General features: G+C 42.6%; 1 protein-coding gene across 5 annotated transcripts in view; it reads right to left on the bottom strand.

Annotated features, from left to right (window-relative positions):
- The window catches only part of SH3KBP1 (SH3 domain containing kinase binding protein 1), a 300,059-nt gene that overhangs the window by 248,337 nt on the left and 25,719 nt on the right, over positions 1-26,003 (bottom strand). For 4 of the 5 annotated variants that reach the window (XM_031445777.2, XM_031445773.2, XM_064483354.1 and 1 more), the window contains exon 2: positions 7,912-8,069. In XM_031445777.2, the coding sequence (XP_031301637.1) occupies positions 7,912-8,069 (158 nt within the window). The remainder of the gene's footprint in view (positions 1-7,911; positions 8,070-26,003) is intronic. The other variant, XM_031445775.2, reaches the window with a different exon arrangement.

Genomic DNA, 26,003 nt, shown 5'->3' with positions numbered 1-26,003 from the left:
CCCATGGGTGGAGAACGACTAGATTGTCACACATCTGTATTATTTCCCACTCTTAGAAAAGACAAACTCCTTCTGAAAAGCTTATCCTGAACACTGCAAAATAACAAGCTTCCTTACAAACAAGTAAAATGAAACATTTTTCCAAATTGCCTGGCTTTCAGAATTCGTAAGAAAAACAGCTCAAGCCCATAAATCCAGGCAAAGGGGGCTCTTTTGAGTTGAAAGTGCTGACTTCTGAAGAGAATCCTTTAAAATTCTCACTATCAGTTAACAACGAGGATTCTGAAAATAGACGAGCAACCCAGAAATCTCTCCTTGATGCCACTTGTTGGAGTAATTCTGTCTTACCTCCAGAACAGCAGAGTAACTGTGCGGTTTATCTCAGAGTGGTGCAAATATGCAAAGTACTGACTGGACACTCAGAGAAGGTAGGATGCAGCGGGTAAGGATAGTGAGGGGCTTACTCCACCAGGACATTCGGACACCATTCGGCCGGCTTGAGCTCTGGTTCCAAAGCACTCTCTACTCCTCACTAGCTTGTAACTCTTTTAACCTTGAGATGCCTCAGTTGCCTCTTCTAAAAAATCGGTACCTATGCCTTAGAGTGGGATGAGGATTTAATGAGATAAAACACGTGACGGGCTCAGCCTCCTTCCTGCCTGGCATAAGTGTTCAACGCATTTCAGTCGCTGTACACAGACAGACATGGGCAGATTATACATTCAATGCCCGGCAGCCAGTAAGCCTGCAACAGAATGGAGTCATTATTATTCCAGAAAGTAACACAGCAATCAGGGCCAAAAGATAACTGTAGGTTCATTTAGCACGTTCCAACAGCGCTGCCTGATGAATCCACTCAAAACCTCCTCAAGTGGCATTTTAATCAGGAACATCTTTGCAGAACACTGTCTGACACGTGCTCTCCAGGGTACAGAATGACTGAAGGCCAGGTCACAGGAGCTAATGCTGTCCTCCCGCAGTAGAAGTTACATTTGTAACAATACAATATTCCATTCAGTGTGTCTCATTTGTGCTGAGAGCCTCTGGTGCCGGCACACAGCAGACACCCAGTGACCACTCCCTTGAGGGGTGTGGACAGCAGAGAGAGCTCCCCACACACCTGAGCACATCGCAACTAGATGCTGTGAGCAGGAAGACACCCCGCAAGCTCTAAAACACCTGGAAAACTCCTGCTACCTCTCCAAGAGAGACAAGTCCCTTGAAAACAGTACTCCAATAATTCACAAAAATTAATGGCCCTTGGGTTGAAAAACAAAGTGAAATTTGATCAAAGAGATCTACTTCAGGGTCTCTGAGCACAGAACAGCAACTTGGAAATCTCGACTTTATGCCAGTTGTTGAAGTAAATTTGTGATTCTTTCTGAAATCAAGAAAAACAGAAACAGACTCACAGACATAGAAAACAGACTTATGGTTACCAGCAGGGGAAGGGGGTGGGAAGGGATAAATTGGGAGTTCCAGATTTGCAGATACTAACTACTGAATATGAAATAGATAAACAATAAGGACCTACTGTACAGCACAGGGAACTATATTCAATATCTTGTAGTAACCTATATTGAAAAAGAATATGAAAAGGAATATATGTATGTTTGTGTAAGACTGAAACATTGTGCTGTACACCAGAAATTGACACAACATTGTAAACTGACTATACCTCAATTTAAAAAAAAAAAGGAATTCAAAGAAAAACAAAGTAACTCCTTTATCTCAGACTGGTGCAAAGATGCAAAATCCTGACCTTTCACCTCATCAATTAAAAAACAAGCATCTTCACCAACCACTCTACACAAATGCAAAAAAACAGGCTCTGGGATATGCCAAAGAGAGATCTAAAACACCTAGCAAATGAGAGCCGAGGCCACGGGAAACCAAGCTAAAAACTGTTACACACCGCATAAGACATGCAACTACAAGTCAACACACCTCAGCCTTCAGCAAAGGGGCCTGCGGCGTGTAGAGCATACTTTTACCTCACACTTCCTCACAGACAGCATCAGACCAACTTCAAGATCAACAAGCATATTCTTTTAACCCATGCTGCAGCTTCCTGCTCTCTACTCGTCTATTTGTGAGCAACCAAAGGTCGAGAGCCTGGGTCCCGCTGCACTTCATAAAGGTTGCCCCCAAAGCAGGCAGACCCAGGCATGGAGGCCCAGGCTGTCAGTTCAAGGCCTTGGCATTTTTAAATTCCTCTGACAGGCCGTTAAAGAATGAACGTCTATGGATACAGGTCAAGAGAACCCAGAAAAAGGGCTGCTGGTAAATCCTCTGCGAGACTAAAGTCCAGTGTTGCCTGGCTCTGAGGTAAGGTTCTGAAAGGGGGACAATGGTCACTGAATCCAACATGGGGGAAATGAACCCTTGTCAAAGAGCCCACATCTGCCTTTGAGAGGCAACCGTCTTTCTGTTCTATGCAGCTCTTTCATGTCTCAGAAGGGCAGCGATATTTTTTGAAAATAAATGACTTTGAGAATTTCACCCTAGTGCCTCCTATTACTGCGCCCTATGTTATGGTCTATTGTGGTCTATGCAGAAAAACTATCCAAAACTTGGAAATTAAGCAAAAAATGATGATGGTGTGATCTTTAATGTCAAGCTGATGTATTTTCTAATAAGCCACAACCCACCCCCTCCAAGAAGGGTCATCTGATTCTCTCTGGAAACATAACTTGATTTAACTAACACTTTATCAGGACATTTTACAACCCTCTGAAAGTCAGAGGATAATATGTAGAAAAACAATAAGGTACACTTCTTCCTTTTTCTCTTTTCTGGTAGAGATGATAACCCCAGAGGTTAAGATTTTATTGTCCTCTAAGACATGAGCCCATTTTGATCTTTGAACATGCCTTTGCCCACTGACTCTTTTCTTAAGGGGGGGGGGTAATTAGGTTTATTTATTTATTATTTATTTTTTAATGGAGGTACTGGGGTTTGAACCCACGACCCCACGCATGCTAAACACACGCTATACCCTCCCCCCACCCACTGACTTTTTAATCAGTTCCTCACATCCTCACTGAATCAGTTTTGTTATTCTGCTCATTCTCTCGTTAAATGAGTTCAATAAAACTTTGACACATGCTCTCCATTTGTATGTTTTTAACAATCTAAGAAGTCGTCGATAGTTCGTGGGCTCAACAATCAAATGGTCCCTGGGAGATTGAATTGTGTGTTTAAGAACCCTTCAGTGGTGATCGTACTTACAGGACAACTACACGAAGACCACCAGATTCAGGCACAAATGAGGCTCTAGCACAGGTGGGATCCTCCCCTCCAATCCACACAGGCCACAGGTGTAAACAGAGAAAAACATACGGTGAAAGTGAATGAGGCCAGCAATTCTATTCCTACGTGTGTAGATACAAGAGAAGTGAGTGCCTGTCTCCATAAGAAGATTTATACAAGAATGTTCAGAGCCTTTATTCATAAAAAGACCCAAACTGGAAACAATCCAAATGTCCATCCACAGAAAAATAGTTAAACAAATTATAGCACATTCATAAAGCAGGATACTCTAAAGCAAGAACAAAGTACTGATATACACAACAACATTTTGTTGTGCAAACCACATATGAAAGAGCACACACTGTATGATTCCATTTACATGAAATTCAAGTACAGGCAAAACTAATCTATGATGACAGATTACCTATGAAAGGGGGATGACTGGGAAAAGGCAAGACGGAACTTTCTGGAGAGATAAATAGGATTGAGCAGGGTGACGGTTACAGAGGTGCACTTCTGTAAAAAAGAAATCATCAAGCCATACAATTATGACTCCATGTAAATGTCATCTGAAAAATGAATAAATTTTGTTAAAAGAGGAAGGAAAAAGAAACCTATATACTAAAAGAAGTGGGTGGGGAGAGAGGTAGGGAGAAGAAAGGGAACAGGGATTTTAAAAGATTCTTCTTTCACATGTACAGTAAATAAGAACTAAATAAATAAAAGAAAAAGGGGAACAAACTCAAAAGGCCTTGGGGCCTGGTTGGGTAGATTTATGTGCACCAACAAATCTCAGCCAGAGAACTGATGAAACCCAGGCATCTTCTTAACGATGATATGGCCAGACTGCCTGGTATTTTTCCTTTGAGAAATTGAGACAATACAGAGTTGAGGGTGGACCCTGAATCCCCACAATTCAGGGGACTATGCTCAACTGGGACAGTGATTAGGGATCTGATAAATGAATCAAGAGAATACTGAACCAATTCTCCAATGAAGACACACGAATGACCAATAGGCACATGAAAAAATGCTCAATATCACTAATTATCAGAGAAATGCAAATCAAAACTACAATGAGGTATCACCTCACACCAGTCAGAATGCCCATCATTCCAAAGTCCACAAATGATAAATGCTGGAGAGGCTCTGGAGAAAAGGGAGCTCTCCTACACTGTTGGTGGGAATGCAGTTTGGTGCAGCCATTATGGAAAACAATTTGGAGATTCCTCAAAAGACTAAAAACAGACTTACCATATGATCCAGCAATCCCACTCCTGGGCACATATCCAGAGGGAACTCTAATTTGAAAAGTTACCTGCACCCCAATGTTCACAGCAGCACTATTTACAATAGCCAAGACATGGAAACAACCTAAATGTCCATCAACAGATGACTGGATAAAGAAGTTGTAGTATATTTATACAATGGAATACTACTCAGCCATAAAAAAGAATGAAATAATGCCACTTGCAGCAACATGGATGGAACTAGAGACTGTCATTCTAAGTGAAGTAAGCCAGAAAGAGAAAGAAAAATATCATGTATCACTCATATGTGGAATTAAAAAAAAAGACAAATGAACCTATATATAAAACAGAAACAGACTCATAGACACAGAATAGACTTGTGGTTGCTGGGGGGAGGGGGGTGGGAAGGGGTAAACTGGGAGTTTGAGATTTGCAGACAGACTGGTATATATATAACAGATAAACAAGTTTATACTGTATATCACAGGGAAATATATTCAGTATCTTGCAGTAGCTAACAGTGAGAAAGAATATGAAAATGAACATATGTATATTCATGTATGACTGAAGCATTGTGCTGTACACCAGAAATTGACACAACATTGTAAACTGACTATACCTCAATTAAAAAAAAAAAAAAAGAAAAGAAAACGCTGAAAGTAAGCTCTCTGACAGCAGGAACCTTGGCATCAAGGCACACAAATTAACAATAGGATTCCACAAGATTACCCAATTCAGCCTGCGGACAAATGATTCTTAAGCTAAATAAGGCATGTGTAAACCCATTTTCAAAACTGTGAACTCTTGCCAATATGATTCCTATTACTTAAAGATGTATTTTCAGCTTCTAGAACTCTCTACAGCAGTTTTCTTTATTGTTAAACTCCAATGCACCCACCTACTGGATTTTTCAATAATAGCCCTAAAACATTCCCAGGGGGTGAAGACTTGAAAATAGACTCAGCCATCTGAAAGAAGAGAAGTTTCTTTTTCTGCCAAATGTAACAGCCCCAGGTGGTGCAGGCCCAGCCGTCCCTGCCACATCCTTTCTGGCCCAGGTGGAACCAGCACCTCCCGAGCATGTGACTTTCCCTCCCTTGGAGGTTCTCTAGCCGAGGAGAAACAACAAGTGATCAAGCGAGGGTAAGGTCTCTTGGGACCGGGGAGAGAGAGGGTCCCTTCCTTCACCAGGTAATAGGGATGGTGGCACTCTTGGTAGATGGCCGGCCACGTGCTAAGTGAATTCCATGTACCAGCTCAGAGTGGCCTGATAAGGAGGTCGGGCTCAGGGAGGAAAAAGCAGATGGCACATGCGGCAAATTAATCTGAGGCAGGATTAATAAAGAGACTTTTACAAAGTAGGTAGGAGCTGAGGGTGAGAAACAAGTAAGCCCCAGGCCCGCCAGAACAGGGGAAAGGCGTGTAGAGGGAAGTGACTTCATGGGAGCCGCCACTGTCTGGTGGAGGGACCCAGCCAGACCCAGACAAGCCCTGGGCAAGGAGCCAGCAGGATAATGCTTGCCTCACTGGCCTCCTCCCTCCCCGCCCTCCCTAGACAAAGCCCACAGGAAGCCACAGGGCAGGACCTGCTGCCCTGGCCCACGCTGGCCCAGCGTAAGGCCGAGCAAGCGGAGAAGGGTAGGGAGAGGCCCTGATGGTGGAGCACATCACCCCCAGGCCCGGGGATGAGCTCCTGCTCCTCAGGGCTCCCGGGGCTCTTCCTGCGCTGACCCCCTGCCCCTGGCACCCACCGGCCTCCACAAATACTCATGGTGCCCCAGCCCTGAGCCAAGGGCAACCCTGAAGTTACTGAGTCTGTGGATTTGTGGTTTGGAATGAGGGGCACTAAGCCAGCAGGACATGTTAAAGGCTTTCAAAACAGGGACCTTCCTCAAAATTGGAGAATAGCTGGAGTCCCTTCTCCTTCCGTGAGTCCTCCTCTGTCTTTCCCACGGTCCTCCCCTCCTTCCCACAGTCCTCTGCTCTCGTTCCCATGGTCTTCCTCTCTCACTCCTTCCTCCTTCATCTTCACTCCAAGCTTTGTCTCTTTTATCCAGAAAAGCTCCTTCCAATCAAGAATTTGGCTCAACTTCAAGGATGGTCTTGGTCCCCAAATTGGGGTTTTCCTTTGGAAGGGCACCCCCATTTACACATCAATAGACTCAATCCTCTGTGGCCCAGATGTGATGCTTTCCTCCTTTTAAAATGGGAGAGAGAGAGCTGCCAGGTTCAACTGTAGCCCAAGGAAAAAAGTCCCTTCTCCCACAACTGTTTACAGAAAGCAAGGTTTATCAGCACGTTACCCACAAACCTCTCCCCAGCTTTCTGCACACCAAAAAGAAGGAACAAGAGAAACGTTAGTAGGATCCTCTGAGGTGAGATCCTGAAGAAAGATGGAATCCGGTTTCTATTTGTTCTAGAATGTAGGGTGTGGTACCCCAGGAGGGCCCAGGGAGTGGAAAGCTGGAGCATATCACCATTTTTCCTCAACACCCTCTTTCCATAAAACCCTCCTGCGTAAGCTGCACAGCTCTTTGATGGGGCACCTGCTTCTCTGGGCCTAGCGTTGCCCACACCACCTGCTCAGCACAGCCCCAGGTCTCAGGCATGGGCTGGTACCACCGGAAATACAGCAGGGTCCCTGAGGATTCCTGCAGCCTTTCCTACCGAGAACAGTCCCGTCTTCCCCAGCGCTGGACAGGACAGTTTGGTACAGGCACTTTTTAACCCTACTTGGCATTTCCCTCTGGGAACAGCCTGCAGGTGATTTCCCCCCCCCCCCTTTTTTTTTTTTTTGCCTAATTCCAGCTATTTACAACCGTGTGATATGAAATTTCTTAACATGAATGAACTACATTTTTGTAATTAACCCTTCTGCAAAGGGCATAGTTTTTAAGACTATACTGAAAAAATAGATTTGACTCAATACTTCATGGCCATAAAGGGGGAAAAGAAAATAATACTGTTCCTATCAAAACAGTAATACTATACAAAGGTGGAAACATAGCAGAATTGGAATTCTGCATGTAGTTGGACTGCTCCTTGATTTAAGTGGGCAAAACTGAGTTTCACCTCCATTTTGAATGGCATGGAAAAGGGCAAGATTCTTTTAAACTATCAAAGCAAATAAATAAGTACAGAAATAAAACAATTTGACAAGCTTTACATTTTTCCAGCGTTTTCTCAATGATACACAGGTTGGAAAGAGACCATTCTAGGCCTTAAGAAAGTGATTTCAAAACAAGCATCCCCTGATATCAAGGACAAAGTTGTCCATGCTCTTCCTGACAGTCCACAAGCAGTCAACTCAACCCCTAAAAGAGTCCCATGAAATTCCTCAAGTGCCCCCACAGCTTTGGTCAGGAGAACCCGCCCAGGAGACAGGAAAAGGGTTTCGCTTTGTACTCACTCTTACAAAGTTGTCAGGGAACAAACCTCTCCTGCCATTGATCTGTCCCTCCCACCAGCCTCCATCCTCCTTCCTGATGTTGGTGATGATTTCACCCACGGTGATCGTCAGCTCATCGTCGTGCTGGGCCTGGTAGTCAAACTCCACTATGGCCTCCACTGGAAGGAACAGGCACAAAAGAAAAACAGAGCACTTTAGATCAGGTGTTGGAGAAGTCTGAGGCCCGGCAGCCCCAGAAGGTCAGGAAAGTCATACTAAAGGGACTTCCCCTCTACCAATACTTAAAATAACAGGGCCACACATGACAGCCCGACCTCGGTTAACCTGAGGCCTGCAGCGCAGAAACCACGAAGTGCTGGTCCGTGGTCAGGCCCAGGTAGGGCGGGCTACAGGTCTCAGGGCCAGCAGGGGCTTCAGAGGGGAAACCACACAATGGCAGAAGGCCAACAACATGTGCACGCCACCCCACCCCCAGAGGGAGTCCAGCGTCATTTCCCCAAGTGCAGAGATGGCAGATAACAACAGGTGCGAGTTTGGCTCTTGGGTGCCCCCTCCCTCCCGTCATGACTCCGTGATGTTAACCCCTCTGAGCCTCAGTTGTGCAAAACATGGGTAGTGATAATTCCCACCCTACAGAGAGAATGCCCCCCTTTCAGCGACAATGGGTATGAAGACAGCCGATACAGAGGGCCCCCGCTGGCTAAACCAACGTCCCAGACCGCTTACACATGCAGGCACAACTGTCCTCTCAACACACAGCATTTCCCAACAGATTGATTCTCCCAATCCATGGTGACTTTGGATACTTGGAGGGGAGGGTATAGCTCAGTGGTAGAGTGCATGTTTAGCATGCACAAGGTCCTGGGTTCAATCCCCAGTACCTCCATTTAAATAAATAAATGAACTAAATAAAATTACACTCTCCTCAAAAAACCACCACCACCACCAACAAAAAAAACCCCAAAGAATTAATGTATACTTGGTCACAGGTGGAGGCAACGGATGAGGCAGACAGGTTTCCTGATGCCGACGCAAAGGAGCAGAGCCAACCAATCCAAAACCCGGTTAACTTATCCATACGTGGATTTTACAATCCATCTAGTCTTTGAGCCTCACCTCAGGCCCACCTCAGTCAATCTCCTGTCCTTTTCCTTTTTTATTTGCAGCTTGATATGAATGAATGAACAAACGAATGAACAAAGGGCAAATAAGTGAATAAAAGGACAGCAAAAAAAAAAAAAAAAAAAAAACCCCAAGTGGTGAATTATCAACTAAGAAATTACAGTAAAAGAATGGAAGAGGAAAAGCTAAATGAGCTCTATGAGGGGCACATACACAAAAAATGAACTCAAAATGGATCACAGGCCTAAACGTAAGAAGTAAAACTGTAACACTTTTATCAAGAAGCACGAGAGAAAATATTAGTGATCTTGGGTTTGGTAAAGATTTCTCCAATAGGAGACCAAAAATTACAAATTTTTTTTTTAAATTCACTGTATTGGGGTAGGTTTTCCAGGAAAAGGGTTGGTGGGTGAATGGGCTCCCTGTCAAATACGCTCTGCATATCCATTAGGGACAAATTCCCAAAGTGCTTCCAGATCAAACGATCCCTCCACCCAGACTGGAGCACTCAACTCGTCCACTCAAAATGTCAGCGAACCCAGACAGTTCATAAGCAACTCAAAGTAGCGTTTCCTTCCCTAGATTATTTTTTTCATTCCAAAATTAGCTGGCTGACTCTGCTGCCATAAATCTGCCCAGGCTAAAGTTGAGTTGTGAACCATCTTCATCACTTATCAACAGAAAGGAGAAGCAGAAAAGCATAAACAAGGCAAACTTCTCCCATTTCCCCTGGTTCCTGACAAGTGCAAAGGCAGAAACACTCCCATTTTCTTGTATCATGCTCTCTCCCCAGCAGTTGAAACTAGCCATCAAAGCAATCGGAACCAGGTCGATTAAGAAACTGCTTTCTTCAAATTACCTAGACATGGATCTACTGAAGCTTTGCCATTGGAACTGAGATTACAGTAACCCTTGTTTATGTGCCCGACACCTTTCCAGCATTATCTCACTTAACCCTCACCATGTGATGATGCCCATTTTCCCAATTAAAGAACCTGAAACTGAGCAGAGCAGTTAAGCTTATTTTCTGAGCCAGTGCTCTCCAAAGTGGGATGCACTCACTTCAGGAATTAGTTGACATGATGAAAAAAAAATGAGAACGTCTATTCATCTTATTTTAACTTAAAAAAGAGAAAAACTCAACTTCTCTAAGATTCCATTTGCAGAATGACACTGGCTCCTTCATTCAGCCTCTAGGTCAGGCAGTCAGGGATGCTCCAAGGGCAGTGAGCAGCCTGAGGGACAGCAGTGGCCCTCGACAAGGGTGATGCCAGAGCCCAGCTCCCCGGGGTGCCCAGCAGTTCTGGGAGGTCTCTTGGCAGAGCCTCTTCATAACCATTACCCCTTTAACTAAAATCACCCTCACTGAATGGAAGAGGAGCTTGAGGAGATTGGGGTAAAAAAAGGAGGGGTTGTAGACGATACTCAACACACAACCAAGTCAACAAGAAAATGATGGAGCTGCTACTTCAGCTCCTGGGAGGGAGCCCTTTGTCAGCCACACTGGGAGGTGAACATGGAGACAAAGCACTCTAAGCTATCAAGACAATTTGTCACACAGCTTTTCTTCCACTCTTGATACAGGTTTAAGTTACCTAATTATAATATGGAACTATTGAGATTAGTAAGATATTTTAAATGAGGTACCAGAACCACGAAGATTAATGTCTTCATTTTTCACCGATGTCTGAAGTCATACAATATTCAATCTCATGCTTTCCAAAAGTTTGTTAAACTTAGTAACAAATATTTAAAAGCTTCTTTTGGGTTTTCTGAATCAATTAGTATAGTGATATGTGCACATAATCTATAAGTAAATATATAGAGAAAAGAAAAGGCTTGGAACACTGACCTAGGCTCCCCAAGGCTGATCCTATTTTAGCACTTAGAGATGAAAGCTTATAGCTTTTCTGATGGGGACAGAAAATCGTGGTAAGAGGACTTGGGGGGGAAACAACACATGAGACCAGCCTGAGGGAGAGAGAGGAGGAAATCTGGTCAAGGGTCCATTTTGACACTGAACTGAAACCCCGTGTGCTTTGCGGAATCTCAGAACCCAATCAACTTCCAGAACACAACTTTGCTGCTTCTTTCCTCAACAGCCAGTCTCACTTTCTGCACGCTGGTGGGCTTTATCAAGGTAAAGCTGGAAGACGACCAAGGAATCAGCTTCAAGATGGTTTCCAAGAATTGAACAGCTGCTGCCTGTTGTTGCAAACTGGAGAGAAGCGCATCCTGGTTTTGCTTCAATCACCCTCTTACGATGAGCCCAAGGACACACCTTAATTGGTGGCTGTTATAAGTAAGGCTAGGGGTTAGGGACTGGGGACTCTGGGATAAATAAAGCATGACTGCATAATTTTCAAGTCTTCCCAATATCCTATTGAGCTGGTTTACCCTTTCTTTAAACTCCCAGACGCTTAATCACATGCACTCTGCCTGCCATCTGGGTCCAGCTGGACCCCGGCTGCCTCCTAACAACTTACAGGCTCCTCCAGCCCCCAAGACTCCCTGGGCCCTGGCATTGAGGCGATCCCCTGCTGTGGTGGCCTCCGGGTGGGCCTCTAAATGCCTTCTGGGTCCAGATCTCCCTTAGATCTGTTGTGGTCCCTCCGAGCATCCGTGACGTATAGCAGGTACTCAATAAAGCCTTAAGAAACCAACGGCTCAGTGTGCATTTTATAATGGCACAGAATTCTCTGCCCAACAAAGATGCTACTAAAATGCCAAGTGTCAATCACATTTTTGCAAATTGAGTCAGATCTTCAGTGCACTAAGGGAGCTTGCTATTTAAAGGATCCTGTGGTTAATTCTTTTGTAACATGAATAATCACTTCCTGCTTTACCTTTCCTGTCAAGAAGAATTTTTACATATCAGGTTTCTCTAAGGGGAGGAAGCCTGTGTATGGCTTTGTTAAGAGCTCACAAAACATGAGGTTATGTCTCTCCTACCTCCTCTAAGGGCTCTTCCTTTGTCCCTTGTAAGCCTGTGAAAGGTTTAGAACTTTGCTGTCCACTAAAGGGACACTCGCCAACATGCGGCTACTGAGTACTGGAAGTGTGCCTTGCCCGCATTGAGATGTGTAAAATACGCAGCCGGTTGCAAAGACATATTAGGGAAAAGAGAATGTAAAATATCTCATTCATTTTTATATGAATTGCACGTTGAAATGATACTATTTTAGATAGGCTGGGTGAAATTACTCCATTTCATTTCAAGTATTATTCAACTTAATTTCACTTGTTTCTTTTTCCTTTCTGAATGTGGCTGCTAGGACAATTAAAATCACATATGCAGCCAGTATTGTATTTCTATTTCACAGAGATAGTTTGGGATAATACTTGGCAGACAGGAGCTCCAGATGTCGCACTGCACAAACACAGTCAAAATATTCACAAGAGCTCATGAGAAAGTCTGTGCCCTCCAACCCCAGACCCATCTCCTTGCCTTCAGGAAGCTGCAGGTAACTGCAGAAAGGATAAAACACAATCTAAGATTTTTTTTAAACAGTACCCAGTGGGAAACTACCCCTGGGCATGGGCACAAAATTAAAACATTAAGCTAAATGAAATATATCAGAGGTGTAATTAGGCCAACAGTAAACAAAATCCCATATTTCGACACACCATAAATTACAAAACTTAAGGACGGCTCCCTGTCAGAAAATACCACCCTCAAGCTGCCTGCTGAGCCAACTGCCAGCCTCCACAAGTCTGCTCCTGCCACCATCCCTGCAAAAACCAAAGCTACAGTTAACCTGAGTGCACAACCAGACAGAGGCAGAGCCAGAGGAGATAAGAGATCTGCTTCAAAATGCAAAACGCTGCAACCTCCCCATCTCCGCCCTCAAACCTGCTGGGATGTCTCCTCCCCGCAAAGATGAAATGGGTGGTTTTTAACAGCCGGTTGGCTTAACCAGCTGCCAAGAAGTTTCTCACGGTGGTGGCAGTGGTGGCTGCACAGGCGTCTGGCTCTGGGACCGGCCCCTCCCCACCCACCGCCTAGCGCTGAACTTGATCTCTCCTGGCACGTTCACCCTAATCAGACTGCGAGCTCCCTCTGGGAAAAGCCCCTATCTTTTTCAGGACTCTACCTCCCTTGCCAGCATCATGCTGTGTCCTGGCCCCCTGACTGAAGAGAGCATATAAAGTCAAGAAGTAATTTTTCACCAAAAAAGATCATAATTGCTGATCATCAGCGAGAGAAAGCACATGAGTTATCATCTTGTCAAATACTTAATTTTACAGATGAGGAACTGAGGCCTGGAAGTTTCCATGACTGAGGCTTACAGAGCTAAATAACCGTAGCATCAAGACTAGGACTGAGAAACATTAAATAAAATTAAATTAAAAAAATTTTTAAAGATCTTAAAAAAAGACTAGGCCTAAGCTCTCTCAAATTACAGTGCATATCAGAAAAGGGAAAATCTAAAGTGAAGAGGAGGGAAACTTAGACCAGTGAGGTACAGACTGCTACACCATTGGCTTGCTTTCTTTCACCTATAGCTAGTTCACAGGATACCCAGAAAAAAATCACACCAGCCAGGAACATATAAGAACCTATGTTCAAATCTAAAGAGACAGAAAACAGGTGAGGGGTTGCCTAGGCCTGGGGTGGGAATGGGGACTGACTGCAAATGGATATGAGATCTTTTGGGGGTGACAGAAATCGTCTAAAGTTAAATTCTGTTGAGAGTTTCACAATGCTATAAATTTACTAAAATCATTAAACTGTACACTTAAAATGGGTAGAATGTGATACCTCAACATTGCTTTCAAAAATACAAAGTCTGTGTGAGGTACATTTTGGAATTTAGGACTGTAGCTATTTGCGCATCGAGGTGGTTGACTGTGCTTGTGTCTCAGGGAGAAACTATTCCCCACTCGGGGAGGGGAAGTCATGTGGGGGCATTTCCCCTCCCTGATGAGATACAGTCTGACGGGACTGTCCATCAACAAGCCCTGCCCTCTGCCAGCACAGGACTCGACGATGCCACACAGCAGCAGCCATGACAAAGACTGGAACCAGCTACAGCAGATCCCTAGGCAGGGCCCACAGATAAGGCGGGGATCCCCGGGGCTGCCTGGTTGCCATCTTTCCCTGATTTGATCCTCCAGCTTTTCCTTCCATCCTATAAAGCAGCCCATGGCCTTTCAGTGAATCCTCTTCCATACTTCAGTTAAAGGAGAGTTGGTTTCTGTTGCTTACAACCAGAGAACACTAATGGACACACTCAAGCATCAACTTTTTAAAAAACAGACTCTTTCCTACACAAGTTGGCACGCGGCCCGGTTCTCATCATCCCAAGCTTTCTTGGTAGTGTCAGGGCTGAGGGTTTGGGGACCTGAACTTCCCAAGTCAGGACTATAGGTGCTGCAGGGACCTCAAGTCCAACAAAGCTGAAACCAGCCACATTTTCCTTTGGTGTCTTCACACACACCACTAAGGGGCACCAGGCCAACAAGGGAGTTATTCCTAAGGCCTGAAACTGCTAGAAACTGAGCATTAGCTTCCCCAAGGAAGACAACCTCAGAGCACAGACCCCAGTGAACAAGGGGCCACTGGGCCTGAACTGTCTCCCCAGGCAGGGAGTGAATTCTAGCTTAGATGTTCACTAGCTGTGAGACGTGAGGCCAGATACCTTGCTTGAGTTCATTTCCTTTATAATTAAAATTGGGAGATGATCTACCCAGTGGGTTGCTGCAAGGAGGGTCAGTGCTACCATGAGGGTTTCTCCACGTGTGTTCTCCCTGTCTGCCCCCTGGCATCCCCTCCCCTTGCCTGGTGTCTGGCACACAGCAGGTGCTCTCTAAATGTTGGTGATTGAGTGCCTGTCTGGAGAAAGTGTTACCCCCAAACCAGAGCTTATCACTCAGCACAGCGAAACACAGCACCATGAGCCTCGCTGTTTGTCCGTAAGGCTAGAGAAAGTCAAAGGTCAGGATGGCCAGTTAGTCACCAAACAAGTACAGCGCACCGGGCCAAGCCTCTCGAGGGCTGCTGCGATCAGCTTTGACTCCATCCCCACCTCTGCCACAACCAACCACTGCCCCTGACAGCAGAGGGGCACTTGATTACAGCTGAGAACGGGGTACAGGGCCAGCACTGTGGTGGGTCGCCCCCCTCCCTCAATGGGGAAGTGCTTCAGAAAGCCTCAGGGTTGAGTCCCTCAGCCTGCACTGGGAAGCCTTGGCCTCACCAGGGGCCTCACCCAAGGAGCTAAGAACAATGAGTTATTGAACACTTTTGGACAAAATTAACCCCTGCAAACCCCATGCACAGCTCTTTTAAGAATGCATTAGATAGCCCAGATAAGGATAACTGAGCCAGAAAAAAGACTTTTTCAATAAGAAAGGAAGCATTAAGAAAGTGTACAGATGGTTTCACAGGTTAAAAAAAAAAAAAGTGAAAAGTAAAGACAAGTGATTACAGCTGGATAAGCCTGTACAAGGAAGATTCTCTATGACAATTGTGGAGGAGAAAATAACTGCATCTTAGGAAACCAATTTAATAAAAATTCAGTTAAGTCAAAATGATTTAGTCAGTTAAAGAGAACAGAACCTTTTTTTTCAAGCAAAAGAAAGCACATTGATGATGCTTTACATAAATATTTAACAGTTTTAAGTAATAAAATGGCTGGAGGATAAGGAGAGATGGTATTTTTTTCCCTGACTTTATAATGACAGCCTAGTTCTCAGACTCAAAGGAGACCCAAAGATAGGTGCCTGATTAGAGGGTGATGTCCTATTTTTCTCAGTGAGAAGATCGAAAAAGTTTGGGGCCAACCAAGCTTTAAAAGAGAAGAAGAAACAGTCAAATGTCTGCTTCCACTATGTATTAATTTAATTAGAGATTATATAAAGATAAAGTAATTAGAAAAGACTGCTTTCCCCCAACTCTCACTGATTTCAGGAACCAAGTTTATTCAACACACACTGCATGGATGGTTGAAACAAGACTGTGGATAAGGTATCTAAAAGGTCTGCTTTAACTTATTTATTAAAAATTAATTCATAGACCCTGTACTGCAAGTGTAGTGTAAGGACTGTAAAAGAATACACAATGCGGGCGGCTGGAGAACCGGCTTTAGAGTTGGACACATGTGAAATAAGAAAGGTAAAAGCCTTTCTGTTGATTTCAGCATAGCTAAGCTGAATCAGCTGTAAGAGGTAATGATGTTTAGAAGAGTGGAAAACAAGGTCAAAAGGAGGGAAGTGAAGAAGATTCCAGAGAAAAATGTGGTCAATCTACCCTGTGGGGGTTGGGGGTGAAGGCTGAGTCACCCTTCTGTTAACAAGAAATGCACTGTCTGGTAAGGAAGAAAGTAGACAGAGAGGTGACAGGAAACCACAGTAAAACTTTTGCTGCCTTTCCTGGCAGTTTGAGTGCCCCTCTTCAGGCTTCTTGTATACCCCAGGTATAATAATCCTGCTAAAGAATACAAAATTAACATACAGAAATCAGTTGCATTTCTTTACACTAACAATGAAATAGCAGGAAAAGAAAGTAAGGAAACAATCCCTTTTAAAATTGCATCCAAAACAATAAAATACTTAGGAATAAATATGACCAAGGAGGTGAAAGATTTATACGTGGAGAACTACAAAACACTTAGGAAATTAAAGATTACTTAAAGAAACAGAAAGATATCCCATGCTCTTGGATTGGAAGAATCAATATTTTTAAATGGCCATACTGCCCAAGGCAATCTACAGATTTAATGCAGTCCCTATCAAATTATCCATGGCAGTTTTCACAGAACTAGAACAAATAATCCTAAACTTTATATGGAATCACAAAAGACCCAGAATTGCCAAAGCAATACTGAAGAAAAAAGAACAAAGCTGGAGGAATAACCCTCCCAGACTGCAGACAATATTACAGAGCTACAGTAATCAAAACAGCATGGTATTGACATAAAAACAGACATATGGATCAATGGAACATAACAGAGAGCCCAGAGATAAACCCACAGACTTACAGTCAATTAATCTTTGACAAAAGAGGCAAGAATATACAATGGAGAAAAGGAAGTCTCTTCAGCAAGTGGTGCTGGGAAAACTGGACAGCAGCATGTAAATCAACGAAGTTAGAACACTCCCTCCCACCATACACAAAAATAAACTCAAAATAGCTTAAAGTCTTAAATATAAGACAAGACATGATAAATCTCCTAGGAGATAGCATAGGCAAAACATTCTCTGACATAAATCTCAGGAATGTTCTCCTAGAGCAGTCTTCTCAGGCAATATAAATAAAAGCAAAAATCAACAAATGGGACCCAACTAAACTTATAAGCTTTGCCACAGCAAAGGAAACCATAAGCAAAACAAAACGACAACCTACGGAATGGGAGAAAATATTCGCAAGTGATGTGAATGACAAAAGTTTAATTTCTAAAATATATAAACAGCTCATACAACTTAAAAAAAAAAAAAACCAATCCTAAAATGGGCAGAGGACCTAAACAAGCAATTCTCCAATGAAGACATATGAATGGCACATGAGAAAATGCTCAATATCACTAATTATCAGAGAAATGCAAATCAAAACTACAATGAGGTATCACCTCACACCAGTCAGAATGCCCATCACTAAAATGTCCACAAACGATAAATGCTGGAGAGGCTCTGGAGAAAAGGGAACCCTCCTACACTGCTGGTGGGAATGTAGTTTGGTGCAGACATTATGCAAAACAGTACGGCGATTCCTCAAAAGACTAAAGATAGACTTAACATATCCAGCAATCCCACTCCTGGGCATATATCCAGAGGGAACTCTAATTCGAAAAGATACATGCACCCCAATGTTCACAGCAGCACTAGTTACAAAAGCCAAGACATGGAAACAACCTAAATGTCCATCAACAGATGACTGGATAAGTAAGTGGTGGTATATTTATACAATGGAATACTACTCAGCCATAAAAAAGAATGAAATAATGCCATTTGCAGCAACATGGATGGACCTAGAGACTGTCATTCTAAGTGAAGTAAGCCAGAAAGAGAAAGAAAAATACCATATGATGTCACTTATATGTGAAATCTAAAAAAAAAGAAAAAAAGAGGACACTAATGAACTCATCTATAAAACAGAAACAGACTTGCAGACACAGTAAACAATCTAACGGTTACCAGGGGAAAGGAGGTGGGAAGGGATAAATTTGGGAGTTTGAGATTAGCAAATGTTAGCCGCTATATATATATAAATAGATTAAAAAAAAACCAAGTTTTTTCTGTACAGCACAGGGAACTATATTCAATATCTTGTTATAACCTTTAATAAAAAAGAATATGAAAATGAATATATGTATGTATATGCTTGACTGGGACATTGTGCTGTACACCAGAAATTGACACATTGTAACTGACTGTACTTCAATGAAAAATAAATTTTAAAAAAGTCCTGCTAATGTGTGAGCCCCTGGAAGGCAGAAGGAAGTGTTAAGCTGAGGCTGTAGGTCTCCTAAAAGAAAAGTCACATTGCCCAACACGTCTTCCTTCCTCAAGTGCTGAACTGACTGCTTGCCCCCATCAGACACTCAAGAAATGCTTGTTGTTGAGGGGAGAGAAGCTTATAAGGATGATTTTGACAAGAAGCTCAGAATCCAAGAAGATGGATCTGAGGCAAATGTACAGGGCTTAGAGCAGAAAATAACAGCAAAACAGCAGCTCTTCAAAGCAATCTAGAATTTCAAACTGTCAGAAGCATAACTACTTTGAACTCCGCAACAGCCAAGCGGGAAATAACACCTAGAGCACATGCAACACCATAACATGTAGGTTATTTGGGCTGGTGCATTTGATGGTTTCATGTATGGTATTATAGAGTTACTATGAGTTTATCAACATTGTAACTACCAACAGTTTCCAAGTCTTTTTAGTTGGCATTTTTAATAGAATAGGAATTTGAACTCAAAGTTGCTTAGTCAACTATCTACAAGAACATTTTCTTTATCAATTAAATTATAAATACTTTGTCACAATAACAGAAAACTACTTAGTAGGTATGCATCTAGATAGATTAACAAAAAAAAAGGAAGTGAAGTTAAAACCCCAAAATTTTCTTTCCATTGAAGGTTATAATTTAAAGATGGAGGGGGGAGGGTATAGCTCAGTGTATAGAGTGTGTGTTTAGCATGCACGAGGTCCTGGGTTCAATCCCAGTACCTCCATTAAAAATAAATAAACCTAATTACCTCCCCCTACCAAAAAAATACTAATAATTTTAGAAAATAAAGATGGACAAACAGAATCATACCTAAATAAACTGGAGTGAGGTTTAAAACTTTGGAAATCTTTTCCAAAACTGAAACATGAGGTTAATAAAAATAAAACTAAGAGGATCAACAGCCCCCAATCAACAGACTTCTAGGATGGTCCTAATAGAGTAATGTGTAATTTTTTCAGAAATAATTATATCTAGTCTCTAAATACCATTTTTCATTTTTTAAAAAAAGCCAGGTAGCCTCGGAGAAATGGTTGATTCCAGGTCTGGGGCAGGAAAGGTGACAAGCCTGAAACATCTTGTCATAAAAACATCTTGTCAAAGCAAAGAAGCTATCAAAGACTAACAGAGTCAGGTCAAAAGAATTCAGAACTGAATGAGAAAAGCCTCCCAACTGGCCACGAATGGGACAATCTGAGTATCAGTAAGAATAACCACAGTGGACTGAAATACATTAAATAGATTTGATGTCTCAAATACATGTTAGGTGAATCTACTTTTCAAAGTGTCGTTTTTTTAATCAATGCTTAGGGAATCAACTCACTCTTCTGAAAACTGGTAAATTAAGGGAAAGAATCAAACATTTCTCCTGCTTTTCTCACATGAATTCAGGATAACCAAATTGTAAATGAGAAGAAATTTCCCTTTATAGGAGTATTCTGGCTAATAAATGAAGAAGGAATGAGAGAATTAGACAATCAACATTTTGCAACATCTAATGTAATCAGGGGTATGGGCAATGGTCACTAACGGCTGCTAACATTACAAAAAGAGAGACAATCAGGCTTCGAGGACCTCATGACGGAAGTAACATGCCAACCCCATAAAGCACACTTGCCAATGAACTAAACCTAAATGGGATCAAAATTCTAGATTTACTTCCAGTTTATAGGGAGGATGGGGGTCCAGGAATATGTTAAATGACCTCCAAAGGTGCAGTCAACAAAATCCAGACTGCAGGAAACTCCACAAGTAAATTACTTAGTTTCTTCAACCAAAAAAAATAAAAATTGCAAAAGGAAGAAGGAAAAAGATGGGGGAACCTAAATTAAGAGACTGAGATATAGCAGAGGGAACTAAATTCATTATCTTGTAGTAACTTCTAATGAAAAAGAATATGAAAACAAATATATGTATGTATATGTATGACTGAAGCATTGTGCTGTACACCAGAAACTGACACATTGTAACTGATTATAATTCAATAAAAAAGAGAGAGAGAGAGACTCAGAGATAACCAACCAGTTAGGAAGTTCAGACCTTCCAAATCTAGATTCAGATAAATGTCTTTGAAAATATTTTAACTATATGTAATAACTGGATATATGAATTGGATGTGTGATGATAAGGAGATAGTTATTGTAGGTGTAAAAATGATATTGTGATTATGGTTTTGAAAAGAGTCATTATCTTTAAGAAATGCATGCTGAAACACTTCCGGACTGTTAAAATGTTCTCAATGTGCAAGGAGAAGAATCCTGTTCCACATTCAACCAAAAAGATGAAGAGAAAAATCTGAATGCTGGTGTAATTTGAGCTGGTGTAATCAGTAGTTTCACAAGTGATTCAGTCAACCATGTTATGCACAGCAATGTGCTGGAAAAGGAAGATGGGGTATGTAAAGGCAACAAGATAGTAAGAGTGTGTGTGTGTGAATACCTGAACTTGTTATTAAGGGCACTAAGTATCCACAAATATTTTTAAATAAACAATTGATCCAAAAGTACTTTTTCCTTTTTACTGCTACAGTTTATTCTCTGTGAATAATTATAAAATATATGTCCAGGAACCAAAATTGTGATTATCTCCCCACAAGACACGTCTTATAAAAGAAATCCTCAGGCAATGGGGACATAAACTGTGTTCACTTTGGAGGGTGTACCATGCTTAATCCTAATTCCTTTGTTAAGATATGTTTTTAGCTACTTAAAAGATATAATAAGCAACAAGCACAATCAAAAGTGTATTCGACACCACGTGACTGCAAGCGTGGACTTTGGGAAAAAAGCTGCAAGGCCACCTCTGTGAACATTCTTAATTCAGACTATTTTTGGTTGCTTTGTGCATCAACGTGTATGATGAGGCTATAGCTTTATTTTCATCTGTCATGTTTCATGTCTTTTTTCTAAGCTTTAGTGAAATGTAATTGACACATAACGTTGTGTAAGTTTAAGGTATACAATGTAATGATTTGATACACTTATATACTGCAATATGATTCCCACAATAAGGTTAGTTAATACATCCTTCTCCTCACATAATTACCATTTTGTTGTGGTGGTGGTAGGGTGATAACAGTTAAGACCTACTCTCTACTCTCTTAGCAGCTTTCAAGTACACAACACGGTATAGTTAACTACAGTCACCCAGATCCTTCAGAACGGATTCATATTATTCCAGGAAATGAGAAATACTCTTTGACCAACATCTCTCCATTTCCTCCACCCCACACCCAGCCCCTGACAAACACCATTCTATTCTCTGTTCCTGAGCAGCATTTTCAGACTACACAAAGTGATATCATACAATATTTATCTTTCTCTGTCCAACTTATTTCAGTTAGCACGTGCCCTCGAGGTTCACCTATAGTGTTGCAAATGACAGGATTCCCTTCTTTTATGGCTGAATAATATTCCACTATATATTCATATCACATTTTCTTTATCCATTTATCCACCAATGGACATGTAAGTCATTTCCTTGGCTATTGTAAATAACGCTGTGATGAACACTGGGGTGCAAATATCTTTTTGAGATAATGATTTCATTTCTTTCTGATATAAACCCAGAAGTGGGATTGCTGGATTATATGATAATTCTATTTTTAATTTTTTGAAGACCCTGCCATACTGTTTCCATCATGGTTATACAAATTTACACTCTGATTTTGTCTTTCTTGAGATGTGTTTTGTATAAGGAAGGCTGTCATTTGGGTTGTTTAGGTATAAAACTGATATCACAATTCTGGTTTTTAACGGGGTCCTCATCTTTAAGAAATGTGTGCTGAAACATGGCAGAAGTGCGGTAGGTCACCTGCCTAGCCCTCGGCGCCTCACTCTCTGCAAGCTGGCCCTCAACTGGCGGGGTAAGCCTCCGTAGGCCTCTGTGTCCGTCCGTATCTTGCTGCTCAGCACCAGGCCCTGGCCTCACCCATACCCACTGAATCAGAAGCTTTAGCATAACAAGATCCCCAGGGGACCGCCACACACAGTGTCATTCGAGAAGTGCTGGTCTATGCCACAGGGATTCCTTTCCCAGGGGTCAGAATCACCTGTGCAACCTCCCCTTGCCTCTCTCCCCACAGCCTGGGCTACATCAGAATGAGGGGGTACATCTAGGTTGAAGATGGTCCCCAGGTGACTCCATACCTCCGCCGCTTTCCTAAACGCCTTTTTAGGAAGGAGGAACATAAGTCTACATTGAACTACAGGGTCAGGGGTGCCTGCAGATCCTGGGCCTGATGATTTCTGAGGCATCCTTCAGGGCTATGAGTCTACAGGTCCACCGAGCTACCACTAGCAAGAGAGCAGCGAGCAGGACCATTAACACCAGGCAGATTGCCCTTCCTCAGCATCCATGGAAGGAAATTCACTTCATTCTCACTTCAAATGAAACAAACAAATCCAGACACTCAACCAGTCCCTCTCCATGAAAGGACATGGTATTCCAAGTCTTTATTACAGATCTACTCATGTGGGATTGCTGCCTGTGTCCCTGACTAGAGTGAAAGCTACAGGACGGCAGAGAGCACGTCTGCTGTGGCTGCCCCTATAGACCCAGGGCTGGCCTAACATCCAGCACACAGCAGGAATGTAACAAATAGTTGCTTAATGAAAATATACTCTTAATTCCGAGGTTGCTAGTTGCTTTTATCTTCATCACATCATTTAACTATAATGACCACCCTGCGGCTAATTATATTTTGCAAGATGGCTACAGCAACCTTTCCCATCCCTCACGCTCTTCCTGAATGTGACCCCAGCCATCAACAGAGGAAATCTAATCTCCTTCCCTGGGCCTTTGAATTTGGGTAGGCTTGTGAGCACTTTGACCAGGAGAGTGCAGGGAAGTGACGCTGTCTGACTTCTGAGGCTGAGTGACAAAGGGTTAATACACAGCTCCAACCCACTGACTGGAATACCCCGAAGATGGCCACGTTGTAAGGAAGCCCACTCATACTGAGGGACCACATGCAGGCATTCACCGCCACGTTGCTCAGTCATCCCAGCCAGGGCCAACACATGAGTGTCAGAGGCTTCAGATGATTCCAGCTCTCCTGCTGTCAAGTCACCCTCTGTCTTCAAGTCTTTCCAGCTTAGGCCTCAGACATTGCAGAACTGAGACAAGCCATCCTCACCATGCCTTGTCCAAATTTTGGACCCACAAAATCCATGAGCGTAATAAAATGGCTGTTTAAAGGTGCTAAGTTTGGAGTAATTTGTCACACAGCAGTAGTAACTGACACACACTCTATGGGGTGTCTACTGTGGTTCCCAATTTATGAATAATCTGGTTCCCAGAGAGATCAGATAGCCTACTCAAGGGTGGGGAGCTGATATCCCAGCTGCCAGCCAGTCTGAATTCAAAGCCTGTCTTCTTGCCCCTGTTCCTGCTCATATTTTTTTCCATCAGTGAAGATTTTCTGAGACATATGCTCCTGACAGTGCAGCTACACAGATGAAAATGGGAAGATATCAAAGTGCACGCATGAATACAGGTAGCATGCTCAAATATGAAACCAGGCCAAATTAGGCCTGCCCACCCCCATAAATTCTTAGCTGACATTTTCTTGGACAGTGTAGCTCTTTGAGCTGGGAAGTATTTACTGAGAGTCTGGGGGCCCTGGGCTGGACAGCAGGAACATGAGTCAGGGACCCAGCACGGTAAAGATGGCTAGTGATGGTCAGGTGTGAGGAGAGAACCTGAGGAGCTTGAGAAAATGATCTAGAACAAGCTTAGTGCAAAATGCACATGGGATTTTCTTTTGCATCGTGTGTGTGTGTGTGTGTGTGTGTGTGTGTGTGTGTGTGAGAATTCACAAAAGAAAACAAATGACTGGATAAAGAAGATGTGGTATATTTATACAATGGAATACTACTCAGCCATAAAAACCAACAACATAACGCCATTTGCAGCAACATGGATGCTCCTGGAGAATGTCATTCTAAGTGAAGTAAGCCAGAAAGAGAAAGAAAAATACCATATGAGATCGCTCATATGTGGAATCTAAAAAACAAAAACAAAAACAAACAAACAAACAAACAAAAACAAAGCATAAATACAGGACAGAAATAGACTCATAGACAGAGAATACAGACTTGTGGTTGCCAGGGGGGTGGAGGGTGGGAAGGGATAGACTGGGATTTCAAAATTGTAGAATAGATAAACAAGATTACACTGTATAGCACAGGGAAATATACACAAAATGTTATGATAACTCACAGAGAAAAAAATGTGACAATGAGTGTGTATATGTCCATGAATGACTGAAAAATTGTGCTGAACACTGGAATTTGACACAACATTGTAAAATGATTATAAGTCAATAAAAAATGTTAAAAAAAATAAATAAAAGGAGTAATGAGGAGTCAAAAAAAAAAAGAAAACAAATGAGTAGGTGACAGCCAGCACATTGTAGGTCTGAAATCAATATCTACTGTGTAAGTGAATGTTGCCTTTGAAAGAAAGTACACGTTTAGGAGAGACTCCCATTCTCCATCCGGGAACTCAGAGGCCACCACCATCTCATGCAGGTTTGACATTGACAACCTCATCTGCATTTATCCCCAGCCCCCAGCCCCAGTTGCAGCTGGAGAGTCCAGGTCCCCATCACCCCACACTTCCCCAGAGGGCACCATGTACATTCTCATCTGTGAACCTGGTTTCTTACTCCTCACATTACAAAGCACCCTCCACCTTCACAGCTTCAGGTCAACTTTCAGCTCCATCTCAGGCCGCCCACCACTATGTTCTCAGACTCACTAACTACAGCGGTAACTGGCTGAATCACTTCTAACCAGGAGACACAGCCTCGTCACATCTTTTGAAATATTATCTTAGATTAAGCGTTGGTAAGCTTTTTCTTCAAGGGTGAAATGGTAAATATTTTAGGCTCTGTGGGTCATAGATGCTGTTTCAACTACTCAACTCAGTCATGATGGCAATAAAGCCTTGGACAACACGTACATGAATGGGCATGGCTGTGTTCCAATAAAACTCTATTTGCAAAAATAATCAGCAGGCCAGATTTGGACGGTAGGTCACAGTTCACCAATCCCTGTCTTAGACTGTTACATTAACTCATCTCTTAAATTATATGTCCTGCCACCCCACACAGATTTAAGTTCCTGTAAGAGAAGGGACCAGGTATTATATATTTTCACTTACTCTTAGCCTCTACCTGGCAAAGTACTACACACTGAAGGCATAGACACATTTTCTGACAGAGCCTTTGAGTATACACTGAATGATGGGCCACGTATGGCAGCTGGACTCCTCATTTAGCATTTCAGCGGGGACACTGATGGTGTAAACATCAATCTCTAAGTACTAACTTAATCAAACTGTGTGCCATGAAGTATTTTTTTTTTAACTTTCCTGGTCTGCTCCTTTGCCAGATTTTTTTCTTCTAATTGTTTCTATAGGTGGCCTAATACCTTCACTCCACCAGTGACTTATCAGACTGGCACATTCCTCAAGCTATTGGGCATCAGCAGCAAGACCTAGGGAGGCTCTCTGCAGA

This window comes from Camelus dromedarius, chromosome X (assembly GCF_036321535.1).
Source record: "Camelus dromedarius isolate mCamDro1 chromosome X, mCamDro1.pat, whole genome shotgun sequence".
In the NCBI taxonomy this organism is placed as follows: domain Eukaryota; kingdom Metazoa; phylum Chordata; class Mammalia; order Artiodactyla; family Camelidae; genus Camelus; species Camelus dromedarius.
The sequence above is the reverse complement of the archived record's forward strand: the minus strand, read 5'-3'. Positions and strand labels throughout refer to the sequence as shown.